The sequence below is a fragment of the Mustela nivalis genome, assembly GCF_964662115.1.
Source record: "Mustela nivalis genome assembly, chromosome: 4".
NCBI classification, from domain to species: Eukaryota; Metazoa; Chordata; class Mammalia; order Carnivora; family Mustelidae; genus Mustela; species Mustela nivalis.
The window spans coordinates 119,720,484-119,736,285 of record NC_139023.1 but is presented as its reverse complement, the minus strand read 5'-3'; the positions used below and the strand labels follow the sequence as shown (position 1 = coordinate 119,736,285).

Below are 15,802 nucleotides of genomic sequence, written 5' to 3'. Positions count from 1 at the left end.
GGGCTTAATCTGGGGACCCTGGTATCATGACCTGAGCCGAAGACAGAGGCTTTAATCCACTGAGCCACCCAGGCGCCTCTCCTCTATGTCTTATGAGACAGAAGGAAAGCTTTTAAGTGTTTGCTTGCATCAACTCAGCTTCATTTCCTTGTCAGATATTTAGGGCAATATCAACTGAACACCAGATTTGGGGCAGTGAGTTAGTTGGTCCAGAAAACTTAATTTCTTTTGGAAGAGTTTAGCAGACATTAGACGAATAAAATGTGAAGCTAATAGAAGCTTACAGGTCCTTTAGTGTATGGTTTTCTAAAACTTTTTAAAATATAAAATAGAATGTATATGGGGGTGCCTGGGTGGCTCAGTTGGCTAAGCATCTGCCTTCAGCTCGGGTCTTGATCCCAGGGACCTGATATGGAGCCCTGAATTGGGCTTCCTGCTCAGTGGGAAGCCTGCTTCTCCCTCTCCCACTCTCCTTGCTTGTGTTCCCTCTCTTGCTGTCTCTCTCTCTCTGTCAAATAAATAAAATATTTTTTAAAAATTTGAATGCATATGATAATGAAAACCACCAATAATGCACATACATACACATCGTAATGAAGTTATATAAGACAAATACTCTAGAAATCCCCACCCAGGTCAAGAAATATAACTTTTTTAAGCATCCCAAAGTCCTTTTCTGTGTCCTATTACTCCATCTTACTCCCACACTTACTTATAACTCTATTTTACTATATAAACATTTGTATCAATCACTTCCTTGTATTTCTTGATAGTTTTAACAACCAAATAGATTTCTTAGGCATTATATTTAACCTTTGCTCTTATTTTATTTGATATTTTTTAATGTCTTTGGCCCTAATATCCTGACTTCAGGAACATATAAAAAGGATAATGAACCAAAACCAGTGGGTTTTAATCCCAGGAAGGCCAACTTGGATAGCTATTTAAAAATCAATGTAATTCACCATATTAACAGACAAATTTTTTTTAATCCTCTCCTTGGATATAAAAAAGGTATTTTACAAAATCTAACACCACTCATGGTAAAGGCTGTCAGCAAATTAGAAATAAAAGGAACTTAACAAAGGTCACCTGTAAAAAAAAAAATTAGTTATAATATTACACTTAATGGTGAAAGATGGACTGCTTTCCCCCCTAAGATTGAGCATAAGGTAAGATAGCCTACTTCCGGCACTTCGACTGTATCAGAAATCCTAGCTAGGACAAGAAAGTGTTAAGAAGGAATTAAAGACACACACATTAGGAAGTTGCAAACCTCTGTTTATTCACAGACAAGATGATAACTCATGTAGGAAATGCTAGGAAATCTACAAGGAAAGTTATTATAACTAATAAGTGAACTTACCAAGGTCATATGAGACAATGTCAATTTATAAAAATTGATTTTATTTCTATGCAATAACATTGATGGCAATTGAAATAAAAATATAATTTTAGAGCAACACTTATAAATATCAAAAATTAGGGATAAGTTTAAGAAAATATGCACAAGACATATATCCTGAAGACTACTAAACATGTATTTAAAAAACTATATAAATGGGGAAATATACTATGTTCATCAATTAGAATAGTCAAAATCAATAAGCTATTCATTTTCCTAAAGTTTACCTATAGTCTCAACATAATTCTCAAAAATATCAGGGAAAAAATTTATTGGTAGAAATTGACAATCTGCTTGTAAACTTACACAGAAATAAAAATTATCCAGAATAGTCAAAACAATTTGAAAGGGAAAAAGAAAGTTGAAATATACTACTTGATTTAAGACTTAACTATAATGCTACAAATAATCAAGGTAGTGTGGTAACAACATAAAGATGGTCATATAGATCAATGTAATAGAACAGAGTCAAGAAATAGACCTACACATGTCATCATTTGTTTTTGACATATGTGCCAAGTTAGTTCAGTGGGAAAGGGATAGTCATTTCAACAAATAATCCTGGAAAATTTCGTATCTGTTTTAAGAAATCCTCTATCCTTACTTCTCATAACTCAGAAAATTAACTTGAAATAGACCATAGACCTAAATGTAAGAGCTAAAAGCATAAAACTTAGGGAGGAAGATATAGGAGAAAAAACCTTATGGCTTTGAGTTAGTCAAAGACTTACTAAGACACAAAAATCTCTAACCATAAAAAAATTGAGAATTTGGGCTTTATCAAAATTAAAACTTTTGCTCTTCAAAAGATATCCTTAAGAGAACAAAAAGGCAAGCCATAGAAATGAGGAATATAATGTGAATCAAATATCTGATTAAAGAATTTATTTTAAAGGTATATAAATAACTCACACAAATAATAGGACAGTGAAGCCAGGTGGCAGGAGGGGAATGAGTGAAAGATCTGAATTAGACATTTCATCAGAGATAAAGAAATAGCAAATAACACATAGAAAGATGCTCAGTATTTTTAGTCATTACAGGAATGCAAATTTAAGCTATAATGAGCTACCACTACTCATCCTCTACAAAGTATAAAATTAAGACTTAAAATACTAGGCTTGGCTGGTAGAAATACAAAATGTTAGAGCTATTTTGCAAAGTTGGGTAGCTTCTTAAAAACTTAAAAACTTAACTTTTAACTTAACTTAAAAACTTAACTATTTATTAGCCATAAGACCCAACAGAGAGCAGTGTGCTAAGTATTTAGCCCCATATAAAGAAAATACATGTTCACCCAAAACTCTAGTCAAATGTTCATATCAACTTTATTTCATAATAGCTCCAATCTGAAATCAGACCAGTTGTCCATCAATCAGTGACAAGATAAACAATTTTTGGAATATTCATAAAATGGAATACTACCCAGCAATGAAAATAATGAACTGTTGTTACATCCAACAATATGGATAAATCTCAAAAGTATTACACTCAGTGAATAATGCCTAGACACAAAAGACTTCATACTGTATAATTCCATTTATATGAAATTCTAGAAAAAGAAAAACTGTAGTGTTAGAAAGCAGATCAGTGATTACCATGGTTCGAAGGTGGGGATAGGGAATTGGCTACAAACAGGCACAAGGGAATTGCCTATTTCATGATTAGATGGTGTTTCCAGGACTGTCGTTTGTCAAAATTCATTATATAACTTACAGACATCTGTACATGTACAGAATGACACATGTATAAGGTTAGGCATTGCAAAAACGCAAATTGGAACTACATTTCGTAGATGGCTGTCGTATACACCTGATAATGTACGTATTTTTAAGTCCTAGGTACCTTTAAAGGAAAGTTGAATTCTTATCCAATTCTTGTGAAGAAGTGCCTATAAAGTGGTATTTAAATTCAACCTTTATAAATGTATACAGGTGAGGGGAAGTTCAGGATCCACATAGCACACTGGGACCCCCGAATCTGCTTGGACTCTTTAGAATGGGCTGGTGATCATAACCACTCTGACCTCATTATTTGGGCTTCAGGCTTTTCATTAGCAGCCCAAGGAAGAGAATGACAGAGAGGAGGAAATAAAAAGTAAAAAAAAGAAAAAAAGAGTATATAGTGACACATACTTCATCATTACTAAGCTAGTCTGTCCGAAAAAGATATAAAAATTGAAAGAAAATCCCTTTGCAAGAACTATTGCCATTGATTATTCTGGATACTAGATGAAAGCAAAGCCTCCCAAGGTAGAAGAAAGAGATTTCTAGATCACTAGGGCCCTGACAGTCACTCTATAATTATGGCAGGTAACTTGTCATGACTGTTCACAGACTTGTCATGGAGATCTTGGGAATGTCACTCTTCAATTAATTAAATGCCCTGCATAGTTCACAGCTCTGGTGAGAAGCACTGATGCTTCAGATGCTAATATTCTAGTGATGGGAGGAAGCTCCGTCTTCCCAAAGTACTAGACAGAGGCAAATATAATTGAGGCGGCTAATATTTGAAAGTGTATCTGTCATATGAGCAAATAATGCAATAGGACTAAGTACACAAGTCTTCAAACAGTGCATAAACGACAGTGTTGACAGCCATTTTAACTATACTAAAATCTTTTCATCAGATTCACTCCTACATGCACAGAAAATAGGATGACAGATTCAGAGGTGGCTAAAAAAGGAAAGATGGATATATAATACCATTCATCTTTTGAGTCCTTTTTCTTCCACAACTCTGATTCAATACATAGATGTCTTTTATTTAGTTTCTTACTTAGAACAACTCCAAGCTTACTTGTTGCTGTTACAGCTTAAATTCCAACAGCTGAAACATCTAGAGTGAGGGCATGCTCTGGAGTAAGAAGACAAAGTATGACATTTCACCCTGGTCATTTATCATCTCGGTGGCCTTGAGCAAACAGCTGAACCTCTCTGAACCTCAATTTTCTCTTCTGAAAAATTTTAAGTACTATCTCACAGCCTTTTGAGAAACTTAATTTAAAAGATGTAAGTGAAACATCTCCACCTAAATCACTGTTTCTCAAACTCCAACATACATAGGAACCACCCGGAGATCTTGTTAGTGTGCAAGTTCCCCGATTGAGAAGGTCTTCAGTGGGTCCTGCAAGTCTGAAGCTCCCAGGTGATATTAGAATCTGAACCAGACCCTTCCCTCTCCACCTGGAGAATTTTATTTCCTCCTGCTGCCCCAGACAAACCTGTCTTCCCTCACCGGGGAGGGAGATGGGTGCTGCTGCTGAGAAGGGGACAGGTTGGATTACTGCTGATGTCATCTGGGAGCTGGTTAGAAATGTACAATCTCATGCCCCACCCAAAACATTTTAACAGAATCTCCAGGTAATTTGAATGAACACTAATGTTTGAGCAACATTGACCCAGAATCAGACCTGGCGCATTGGAAGATTTGGGATCTAAATGTACTGTTAGGTTTTGGATTATCACAGAAGTGTGCAGGATATAATGGATTTAACACATTTTTTCATATTCAAAATTTGATTTTTGAATTACATTCAGAGTCAGATTTTGCCAACACGTTGCTTTAAGCTAAAGAGTGTCCTCACCCCAGCCAGATCAGGCCTCTGCTCTCTGACAGCTAGCCAGTTAGTAGCTGTTTTCAGTAGGAATCTACATTGTCAAAGCCCTTGTCATAGTTTTCCCCACCAAATCTCAATTTAAGTATTTTGTGTAGAAAGTACACTTACTAACTGGAATTTAAATTGTTTTGCTGTGTCTATTTACTGGAGACTATTCCTAAGAGCAACATCATATAAACCCAGTTAACACATCAAATTAGTGTATTTCAAGTCAAAGCAAAGATGATTGATGTCTCCATTAGCCTATACTGTTTATTGTGGGTACATGAATAAATGAATACTTAAGGAGTTTCTTGGGTTATTGAGGGGGAAGGGACTCCAAGTTAGGAAACTACTTGAGAAGCCTACTTAATGGTGATAGCCAGTTTTAAGGGATAGGAGCTCAGCTTGGAAGGCAGTGAGGAATATGTGAAAATATTCTTGAGATTTCAGCTAGTATTCCATAAAACCTGAGAAGTCCATTGATTTTTTTAATGAATTACTGCTTTTAATAATGGATTAACTTTTTTATCCTTTATTGTCTTGAGTTATTTTTGCTGTCTGAAATTTATACTCATTTCTAATTCATCCTTTACAGTGCATAGTGAAGATACAAGAATCAAATAGAAACCATGGTATTTTCATCTGTGTAAGAGAATTATTTTCTTCCTCATAGGACTTTTCATCATGTCCTGCCTAATGCTTTGTTGTTTCTTGTAGAGCAGGTTTGGTAGTAACAGATTCTCTCAGTTTTTGTTTATCTAGCAATGTCTTTATTTCCCCTCCATTTTGAAGCATAGGTTTGTTGGACATAGAATTCTTGCTTGACAGTCTTTTAGTATTTTGAATATCTTATCGCATTACCTTCTGGCAATGAGAAATCAGCTGTTAATCTTACTAAGGATCCCTTGTACATGAGTTGTTTCTCTGTTCCTTTCAAGAGTTCTTCTATGTTTTTGGTTTAAGACAGCTGGACTACAGTGGGTCTAGGTTTCTTCCTCATAGGACTTTTCATCATTTAAAATGTCCTGCCTAATGCTTTGTTGTTGACATCTATCTAGCATGGAATTTGGTGATCCTTTTGGATATACAGATCATGTTTTTCATCAAACTGGGACATTTTCAGCAATTCTTTCTTTAAATATTCTTTCTCTTATGGGACTCTCCTTCTGGAACTACCATTAGGCATATGCTGGCATACTTTATGGTGTCCCACAGGTCTGTGAGGCTGTTTATTTTTCTTCCTTTATTTTCCTTTATGTTTTTTGGACTGGATAACGTCAGTTGACTTATTTTCAGGTATAACATTCTTTCTTCCGCCTGCTCGTATCTGCTGTTGTTTCCCTCTACTGATTTTTTTTTCATTTCAGTTTTTATACTTTTCAACTCCAGCATATTTATTTGGTTCATTTTTTATACTTTCTGTCTCTTTATTGATAATAAATAAATTGGTGAAACATTATTCTCATTTCCATCTCATCTCTTTAGACATCTTTCGTCTGGTCCTTTAGACATGGTTTCCTTTAGAACACATTTAAAACAGCTGATTTAAAGTCTTTGTCTAGTGAGTACACTGTCTGGGCATCCTCAGATTTTTTTTTTCCCCTGAGTATGGGCTATAAAGTCTTTACTCTTTACATGTCTCAAAATTTTCATTGAAAAGACATTTTTAATAATATAATAATGTGAGAACTTTGGATATCAGGTACTCCCCTTCCTTAGGTTTGTTGTTGTTTGCCTAGCGATTTTTCTGGACTAATTCTGTAAAGTGTATATTCTTTGCCATATGTGGCCACTGATGTCTATGCTTGGTTTGCTTGGCTGTCAACTGATTATTGGCAAAGATTTCCTTAAATTGCCTAGACCAATAGTCCCCACCCCCTTTTATTAACCATAGGGCAAAAATGTATGCAAACCTTGACAGTCAGGTAGTTCATAATTCTGCAGTAGCCTTCAGTTTCTGCTCATGCAGAGCCTCAAGATTAGCCAGAGGGCAGAGACTAGGGACTTTCAATTCTTTCCTGAGCATACAAACAGCTGTAGACATGCACATAACCCTAAAGATGCATGTAGTCTTCTAAACTCCCAGGAATAGAGCCAAGCTTTTCAACCCCCACCCCCCACCCCATGGAAATCACATTCCTCAGATTCCTTTTAAACTTGTGGTTAGCCTATTGTCTGTCCCAACTGTCTTCCACTGCTTCTGGCAGCCATGATGTTAAACGAAAGAGCCCTCATTATTTTTGACAAATGCCCCTGAGAAAAATGCTCTTCACGCTGGTCAGATTCCTGGTCAGATCAAATAAAGACATGCATTGTGAGGGGGGGTCTTCAAGGGAACCACAAACAGGTCAAGCAGTGACAGTACTCTGGGAATGGAGTTTGGAATTCCAACTCTGTTTTGTCCATTGCAGTGGCTGCCAATCTGCTGGTTCCCACTGGGACTGTGGGATACTAGCTTTCAAAGCTCCTGCAAAGCTGGGAAGAAGAGGATGGGGACAAAGTTAAAACCCCACAGAACTTGCTGTTTCTTACTGAGCCACCATTTTTCTTGAGTAAAAATTCTCCAGACTGTAACAAGCCTTTAATTAATTTCCAGGTTCCTATAAATGTTGATTCAGGATACTTTTGTTAGTTGCTTTTACAGAAAAGAGGATTTTGGCGATCCTTATTACACCATTCTGGCTGATGTCACTTAAAATGCCTTGAAACTTTTGAATAGTGAACAAAAGTCGCATGGAACTTATCTTGCTACCTTAGAAAGACAGAACCCATATTCACCAGAGATCATATAGGGTTCCACTAAGAAATGCCACTAAAATATCTTGGTGGTTTGAGGCAACTGTCAGATGAGAGATCACATTGACCTCCTCCTAAGGAAGATTTCTCATAAATAAATCTCAAACTTGCAGGAAATGGTGTCTAATGATTAAAAGCCTATTCTCTGGATTTGAAGTCTGATTTGAAGTCCTAATTCTGCTGCTTAATAGCTTTGTGACCTTCATCAAGTTACTTAGCATTTACAGTACAATGATAATAACCACCTATAAGGAGATTTGTCTTAAAACCCAACTAACAAAAATAAAGTGCTTGGTGTGGTTTGTGGCAAACGTAAATGCTCAAGAACTTTTGGTTTCTATTGCTATTATCATCATTAAGAATATAGTTTAGCACTACTGATAATAATGCTGATTATGGTTGTGGTTCTTTAAGAGTCACTTTCGAAGTGGGAAATAAAACTATTTCACTCGTATTACTGTGTTTCCTATGTGATTCTAGGCACTGTGGTGGTCCAGCAGTTGATGTCCGTGATGATTGGCAAGCACGACCGCCTTTTCCCCAAAGAGGCAGAACCACAAAGCAAACCCCAAGATGGAGTGAGTAACAATAACAATGAAATTCAGAAGAAAGTCACCATGGGTCAGCTACAGAACAAGGAGAACAATAATACCAAGGACAGTCCTGGTAGGCGTTGCTCTTGGGACAAGTCTGAGTCTCCTCAGAGAAGCGGCATGGATAACGGGTCCCCCACAGCTGTACCGGGTAGTAAAACCAACAGCCCGAGGAACAGCGTTCACAAGCTGGATGTGTCTAGGAGCCCCCCTCTCATGGTCAAAAAGAATCCTGCCTTCAATAAGGGCAGTGGGATAGTCACCAACGGATCCTTCAGCAGCAGTAATGTGGAAAGTCTGGAGAAAACCCAGACCACTCCCAATGGGAGCTTACAGGCCAGAAGGACCTCTTCCCTGAAGGGGTCTGGTACCAAAATGGGCACCCACAGTGTCCAGAACGGTACCGTGCGAATGGGCATTTTGAACCCCGACACACTTGGGAACCCCATGAACAGTCGCAGTATGAGCTGGCTGCCCAATGGCTATGTGACCCTGAGGGATAACAAGCAGAAAGAGCAAGCGGGAGAGTCGGGCCAGCACAATAGGCTCTCCACCTATGACAACGTCCATCAGCAGTTCTCCATGATGAACCTGGATGACAAGCAGAGCGTCGACAGTGCCACCTGGTCCACCTCCTCCTGCGAAATCTCCCTCCCCGAGAATTCCAACTCCTGTCGCTCCTCCACCACCACCTGCCCAGAGCAAGACTTTTACGGGGCTAATTTTGAGGACCCTGTTTTGGATGGGCCCCCGCAGGACGACCTCTCCCACCCTGGAGACTATGAAAACAAGAGTGACCGGAGGAGTGTGGGAGGTCGAAGTAGTCGTGCCACCAGCAGCAGTGACAATAGTGAGACATTCGTGGGCAACACCACCAGCAACCACAGCGCACTGCACAGTTTAGTGTCCAGCCTGAAGCAGGAGATGACCAAACAGAAGATAGAGTATGAGTCCAGGATAAAGAGGTGAGGAAAATCCGGAGCGCCTAGCTGCCAGAAAGGCTGCAACCACCTCCTCCCACAGGGATGGGTTGACCTGGGAGGTTAAACAAGCTGGTTCCAGAGCCAGAAACCCGAGTTCAAGTCCAGGCTTCCCCACTTGTAAGCTGTGGGATTTGGGGAGACTTCTCTGTGAGCTTTCGGGTTCTTACTGTGAAAAACTGGAAATATGAGTAATTTTTTACCTTAAAAGCGTATGAGAAATCACCAAGCATTGTCCCTGGCACAGATGTGTGTCTCCATCATTCTATCGTCTGTTATTAAATGTGTAGGTTTGTGTTAAGGGCTTGAAAGACGGCCCGGGATCAATGGGAAGTAAGGAGCCTGTTTTCACTGATAGGCAGAGGGTAAGATGAGGATAAAGATAAGGTGTCAAAGGAAACATCTCTCTTTTTTATTATTTTAATCGTTGGATGTTGAGAGAGGGTCCGCTGCCCGCCGGGCTCAGTGCCAGGCCTCGAGGGGTCAGCGGTGAATAAAATAGACAAAAACTCAGCCCTCATGGAACCCGCTTCCGTTCCACCGCAGAGACAGATCAAGAAGTAAAGTAGATCAGATGCTAAGTGGAAGACTAACACGGCAGAGGGGTCTGAAGCTTTGGTGAGGTGTAAGGTCACGTGCAGAGCCTTCCAGGTAGTCAAAGAGGAAGCTGTGCGGATCCCGGGAGAGAAGAGCAAGTGGAAATAACAGGAGATGGGCTGGGCTGGGGGCTCAGAGGGGGAACAGGGCCCAGCGGCAAAGGACCTTGGGGATTATTTTCAGTCTGGTTTTTGTTCTGAGATTAGGATCCATGGATGTTTTTGAGAAGAGCAATGATGAAAAGTGTGTTCATATGCACAAGGGAAATTGTAGGCTAAATGAGGAGCAAAAGCTATGATTTCTAAGGAAGTGATGATGTGAACTCCTAATTTATATCAGTTTGCATCTCCTCACAAGACAGCCAAGGTAGGAGTGTGCCTAGCAACTTCTCCAGGAAAGCAGCCGCAGCAGGATAAGGGGTGTTTGCCGAGGGTCCTTTGTTCACAGCGCCCCCGACTGTCATGTGTTCTGTGGACTTGAGAGGTGGGAATGGAGAATGGAGCCCAGGGCTCACAAACAGCACCTTGGGCCCGAAACCAGAATGTCCTCCCTGACATTTTCACCATGGTTATGGATATTCTAAAACCGATGGTCTTCATGAACTCCTCTCAGCTTAGTGTAGGTGAAGAGGGCATTTCACTCTCAAGTAGAAGGCTCAAGGCTTATTTCAGCATGAAGCCGCCCTCTGTGGTCTCCCCCCCGTTTCAGACTATGCAACTTGGTGGCCCTCCTCCTTCAGGGGTGTTCCAGGGTCCTCCTAGGAGTGGGCCTCAGTCTTTGTCCTGCTTCAGAAGCTCCATGTCACCAGATGCCACATGCTGCTGCTTTATACATAAAGTTGGCTTCCGTGCATTTTAATATGTCTCCCATCCATTAATCAGTTATCAGGCCAAAAGTTACAGATTTCCAAGAACTTTGGCAAAGTAAATATAAACTGAATTACCACTTACACATTAAGTTGAAAAATGACTTTCTTAGAAAGTAGTTTTTGTAAACCTTGCTGAACAGAAACTTGGTTTGAATTTTTCTATATAATGCCAAGTGACAGGAGGTTTACGGAAGAAGAAAAATGCTGTCAGCTAATAAGGTGACTCTCATTTCTGAGTGTCGTTTTTGGAATCACTGGCTACCAGAGCTCTGAATTTCTGCCAGTACGTGACAATAACTTAGCACTTAGCACTGGGAAGCAAGAGACAGCACTTTAAACTTGTATTAATAGAGGGAAAAAAGCTATTCTGAATGGTTGCCGATATACACATTCATTTGTGAGAACACTGGTGGCCTGTTTGTGTTCTGTGATCTATGGTGCACTTCAGAGACTTTGAGAAAATAATGGAACTTCCCAGTAGAATGTCATCTCAGTGAGCCCTCTTCCTGTAGCATTCTTACCCCCCTGACAGCCGGAGGGAAAGGCCCATAGCAGAGTGGGGCAGTCGAGCTGCCATGGGCCCAAGGCACAGAAATGGAAGAGTTAACCGTTCTAATTAATTTGTGATCGTTCCTATTTGCAGTCATACATTTCTCTTTCAATTTCTTTTAAACTCCATCCTATAAATACTGAAGTTAGACAAATTCATAGATATATGATATAGATGATTGTAGATAGATAGATAGATAATACTTTATTTTGTTTAGTTATCACTGATATGTGTTGTTTAGCTTTTAAACATATTTGTTTGATGTTCTTTTACCCCCCAAATTAGTTCCTAACCTTACTGTATTGTGGTAGGAGAAATTTGTTTATATTATCAATTATTTGGCCTGGTAAAAACTATTCTGTTTTTACTGGTTTGGGATTCCATATATGACTAATAGATCAAGTCTGTTGGTCAAGTTGTTCCAACCTTTTACATTTCTTCTAATTTCTATCAGATCTGTAATTTCTGAGAAAGGAAAATCTCATATTATTATAGATTTATCAATTTCTCCTTATGATTTTATTATATTTTATATTGAATAATGTGAGGCTAGACTACTTGGTGAATAAAAGTTCAGGATTGTTCATATCTCTCTGTGAATTGGTCCTTTTATCATTAAGTCATGGTCATCTTTAATTGTAATAACGCTTTTTGCTGAAAATCTATTTCTTCTGATACTAATATTGCTATGCCACTTTTATTTTGATTAGTAACTTCCTGGCAGAAAAGACTTGAGCTATCCAGCCATGACATTCTCACTATCGCTATTTTTCCTTTGCCCAAAAGCAAATACGATGTTGTCTTTTCTCTTCCAACTTTATCACATTTTCTCTTTTCTTTTAGTAAAGCCAGCTTCACCTGAAATGACTGCAGGAAGCCCTATGGTTGGGGTTTCCTCCTGCATCTGCCATTCTGTGCTCCCTGATAATCAGTCTGTGGCTTCTCTGTGCTCACATTCATTTATTCACAATCAAATGACAACTAAGTGCTTCCAAGCGAGGTCTTGGTGTCTTCTTGTTGAAATGATAGTAAATCATCCCAGCAGATAGAATCAACGAATGAACGAATAAGTAAAAATACATCTTTTAAATCATTAGACCTTACTTTACTGATTTGAAAGAGTCTATTACCATTTTCTAAGCCATGTAGAGATAGAGTTCAGAAAATATCTGCATGCCCATCACATTTCAAGTGAATGACATCACTTTATCCTTTGTTCTTTCCCTCACCTTCTCTAGCTTAGAGCAGCGAAACTTGACTTTGGAAACAGAGATGATGAGCCTCCACGATGAACTGGATCAAGAAAGGAAGAAGTTCACAATGATAGAAATCAAAATGAGAAACGCCGAGCGAGCAAAAGAAGATGCCGAGAAAAGAAATGACATGCTTCAGAAAGAAATGGAGCAGTTTTTCTCCACGTTTGGGGAGCTGACAGTGGAACCCAGGAGAACCGAGAGAGGAAACACAATATGGATCCAGTGAGCCTGCTTTCTCCCGCTGTCTCCGATGGACGTGGCGGGGGGCTCCGGGGTGCTGGTGGGAACATTCTGTGGGATCGGGTGGCTGGTCCCCTGCTGTACAGTGCTCTAACTGGTGAAGGAATATCATTTACAGACATTACCCATCCATATCTGCAATGTGTACCAAAGTTATATCATGCCCCATAATGCTACTGGTCAAGTGTTACAACTGGATATGTGTATAGAGAGTAGTTTTAAAAAGTAAACTAAAAATGGGAAGCATATCTCAAGAATTATTTTATTGCAAGTCTTGTATTTAAAATGTTAAATCAATATGTTGTTGCAATTTAGCTTGCTTTCAAGCTTCACCCTTGCACTTAACATGAGCTATTTTTGGCATTGTGTTATCATCAGCTTATTTTATAGATCAATATTTTTATTTCCCCTCTTGCTGAGGAAATGAAGATGAGCAGATATATAAATATATATAAATATATATCAGATGAGTTATTAAAGTCAAAAGAATATTTCGTGGCTGTGCTGTTTGTGCCAATAGACCCCGCCATGACCAAAAGAGAAATGTAAATAGTTTTATAAAATACAGTAGAATCACCAGGAGCCTTTGGTTTGCTCTTTAAATTCCTCCCCTGACAGTGCTCAGTTTTCTTAGGGAGGTGTCTTGACACAGAGAATTTTGGATTTTGTGGGAAAAAAATAAAAGGCCCCATCTCAAGGCTTATTGTCTGCGTCTGCCTGGTCAGTCCCACAGATGAATGTCTCCTGTGCGGAATGCACTTTAGAGGGAGCAGATGGTAAAAGCATTTAATGAGTCACGCCATGAACTACTCTGACCTTCCAGACTGAGTCTCGGTAACGGCTACATGGTTTCCAGAACAGTTCTTCATGCCATTTGGAGGTTGGGAAACAATGCTCGCAACTCGTTGCCACAGGAACCCCTCCTATCCACTCAGACCTTGCCTCCACCCCCCAGCAAACACACTGCAGTGCAGGCAGTGAGATGGTGTGACCGTGACCCTTTCAGTTGAATGGCTAGCATGCGATCCGTACAGGGACGTTTCTGTCACTCAGGCCTACTGTCCTTTTGTCACCCGGGATTCTGTCTGCAGGACTGCTGGGAAAGGCAGGGGATGGAGTGGATAGCCCAGGAGAAGAAGGAGACGAGTTAGGAAGAAGCCAACCATTTTGCTTCTAATTTTTACAATTTTGTTCTTCCCAGTTGAAAACATACTTGCTCACAACAATTTTAAGATGTGAATGTTTTGAGGTCCAATTTTGACAAGTGTATGCACATGAGTAATGGTGACCGTCTGTAGGAGCCCAAGGCTCTGTGGAGGTAGAGTTTGGAAAGAACAACTCTTCACGCTCCAGTAAGGCAATGACTTGGGAAGCCAGGCAAGGAACTATTTCTCACACTAGATCGAAAAGTCACAAAAGGCATAACTGGAAATAAAGACTGCTTGAGTTTATAGAACTGTGTTGTTAGAAGGTTCTATGTCTGTGTGTGCTTATTTATTTTCAAATGGAACCTAAGTCTTTAGAGCATCCATCCTCGTCACCAATTACTTTCGTGTATATCCTTCCACCAAGCAAACTTCTGTGGTCCCTGGGTTTTAACCACTTTCTATAATACTGCTGCCTCTTCACCTTTAGTTTCCTGTTCTTCCACTTTTGGATTCTTTAACCAGATACTTCCACCTGGATATCACATAGAAAAGTTAAACTCAAAATGTACCCTGTTGATCTCAATGGGGCTCTCTTATATACATTTTCATCTCTTCCCAGGCCCTGTCCTAGCGAATGAAAACCGTGGACTCCTCCAGGGAGCTGAAGGATGCAATAGTAAAAATCAGAGGCCGTGCAGTTACCCAGCCTACCTTCAGATTCTCCACAAATTGCTCTGACTGAGACTTCTAAACCTCACTTTTTGCACTGTAGACTGGGAATAACAACAATACTCCTCTCACGGACTTGTTACGTGGTTTTGGTGAGGGAGATGGTGTGCAAGCTGAGCACAGCACCTACTGGACAGAGAGGATGCCCTAAGCGTTCTTCCTCATTTTTCTCTCCACTCTTCTCCACTCTTGAATTCACTCACTAAGTACCATCCAGTCCACTCAGCCTTGCCTTTTGGGTCTACTCTCTTTGGTCAGTTCCTCCTTGTCTTTGATGAAAGCCTCTCTCCTTTTGCAGGATGCCCCTTCTAGGCCGCCCATCCTACCACACATGGCCTTGCTACCTACTATCATGTAGACTCTTACTTACCCACAGGGTGTGCCCTTCCCACGGTGTAGAAGGCTGTGACCTGCTTTTTTTTTTTTTTTTTCTTTGTAGCTCTTACCACTTCCCCCACCCCTACCATGCCCCTCATGCCTCTGGAACTTTCCACCTTCTATTGTCATGTCCATCTTCACTACCTTCCTTCTACCTGGCACAGTCCTACCATTTTTTTTTTTTTAAAGAGCCGGATCAAATGTTAGTTCCCCTATAAAGCTTCTAGGATCTCAACTCAGAATTAGTTACCTTGCCCTCCTAATTTGCATATATCTCTTTTAGTCTTTTCCATACCTGATTATTTTCTTCACCAATAAGAGACATTTTAGGAAACACCATGGTAGAATGGAAATAGCAGGAAACAGAGAGCCAAAAAGACCTACATATGCATCTCATCAACATGCCTTAGGCAAGATGCACAGCAATGAATTACAAGTCACTTAACCTTTCTGAGCCTCAGTTTTTTCATCAGTAAAGTGGAGGTAATAACTCTTACCAAATAGTGACATTGTGATACTTAAAGGTGGTATGTAATGTGACTATCCCAGTGACTGCCAGTTAGCCCTATTGATAGCTCTATTAATAAATGGAGCTTCCTTACCTAAGAGAGTAGAATTGTATCTGACTGATCTTAAACTCTTCCATCTCCGCTCTTTATTC

At 39.8% G+C, this 15,802-nt stretch overlaps 1 protein-coding gene across 9 annotated transcripts in view; it reads left to right on the top strand.

Moving 5' to 3' along the window:
- The window catches only part of ARHGAP24 (Rho GTPase activating protein 24), a 519,150-nt gene extending 504,808 nt beyond the window's left edge, over window positions 1–14,342 (top strand). For all 9 annotated transcript variants that reach the window (XM_082726640.1, XM_082726641.1, XM_082726643.1 and 6 more), the window contains 2 exons: window positions 8,283–9,360; window positions 12,629–14,342. In XM_082726640.1, coding sequence (XP_082582766.1) covers window positions 8,283–9,360; window positions 12,629–12,872 — 1,322 coding nt within the window. In that variant the 3' untranslated portion in view covers window positions 12,873–14,342. The remainder of the gene's footprint in view (window positions 1–8,282; window positions 9,361–12,628) is intronic.
- Window positions 14,343–15,802: the final 1,460 nt, after the last annotated feature.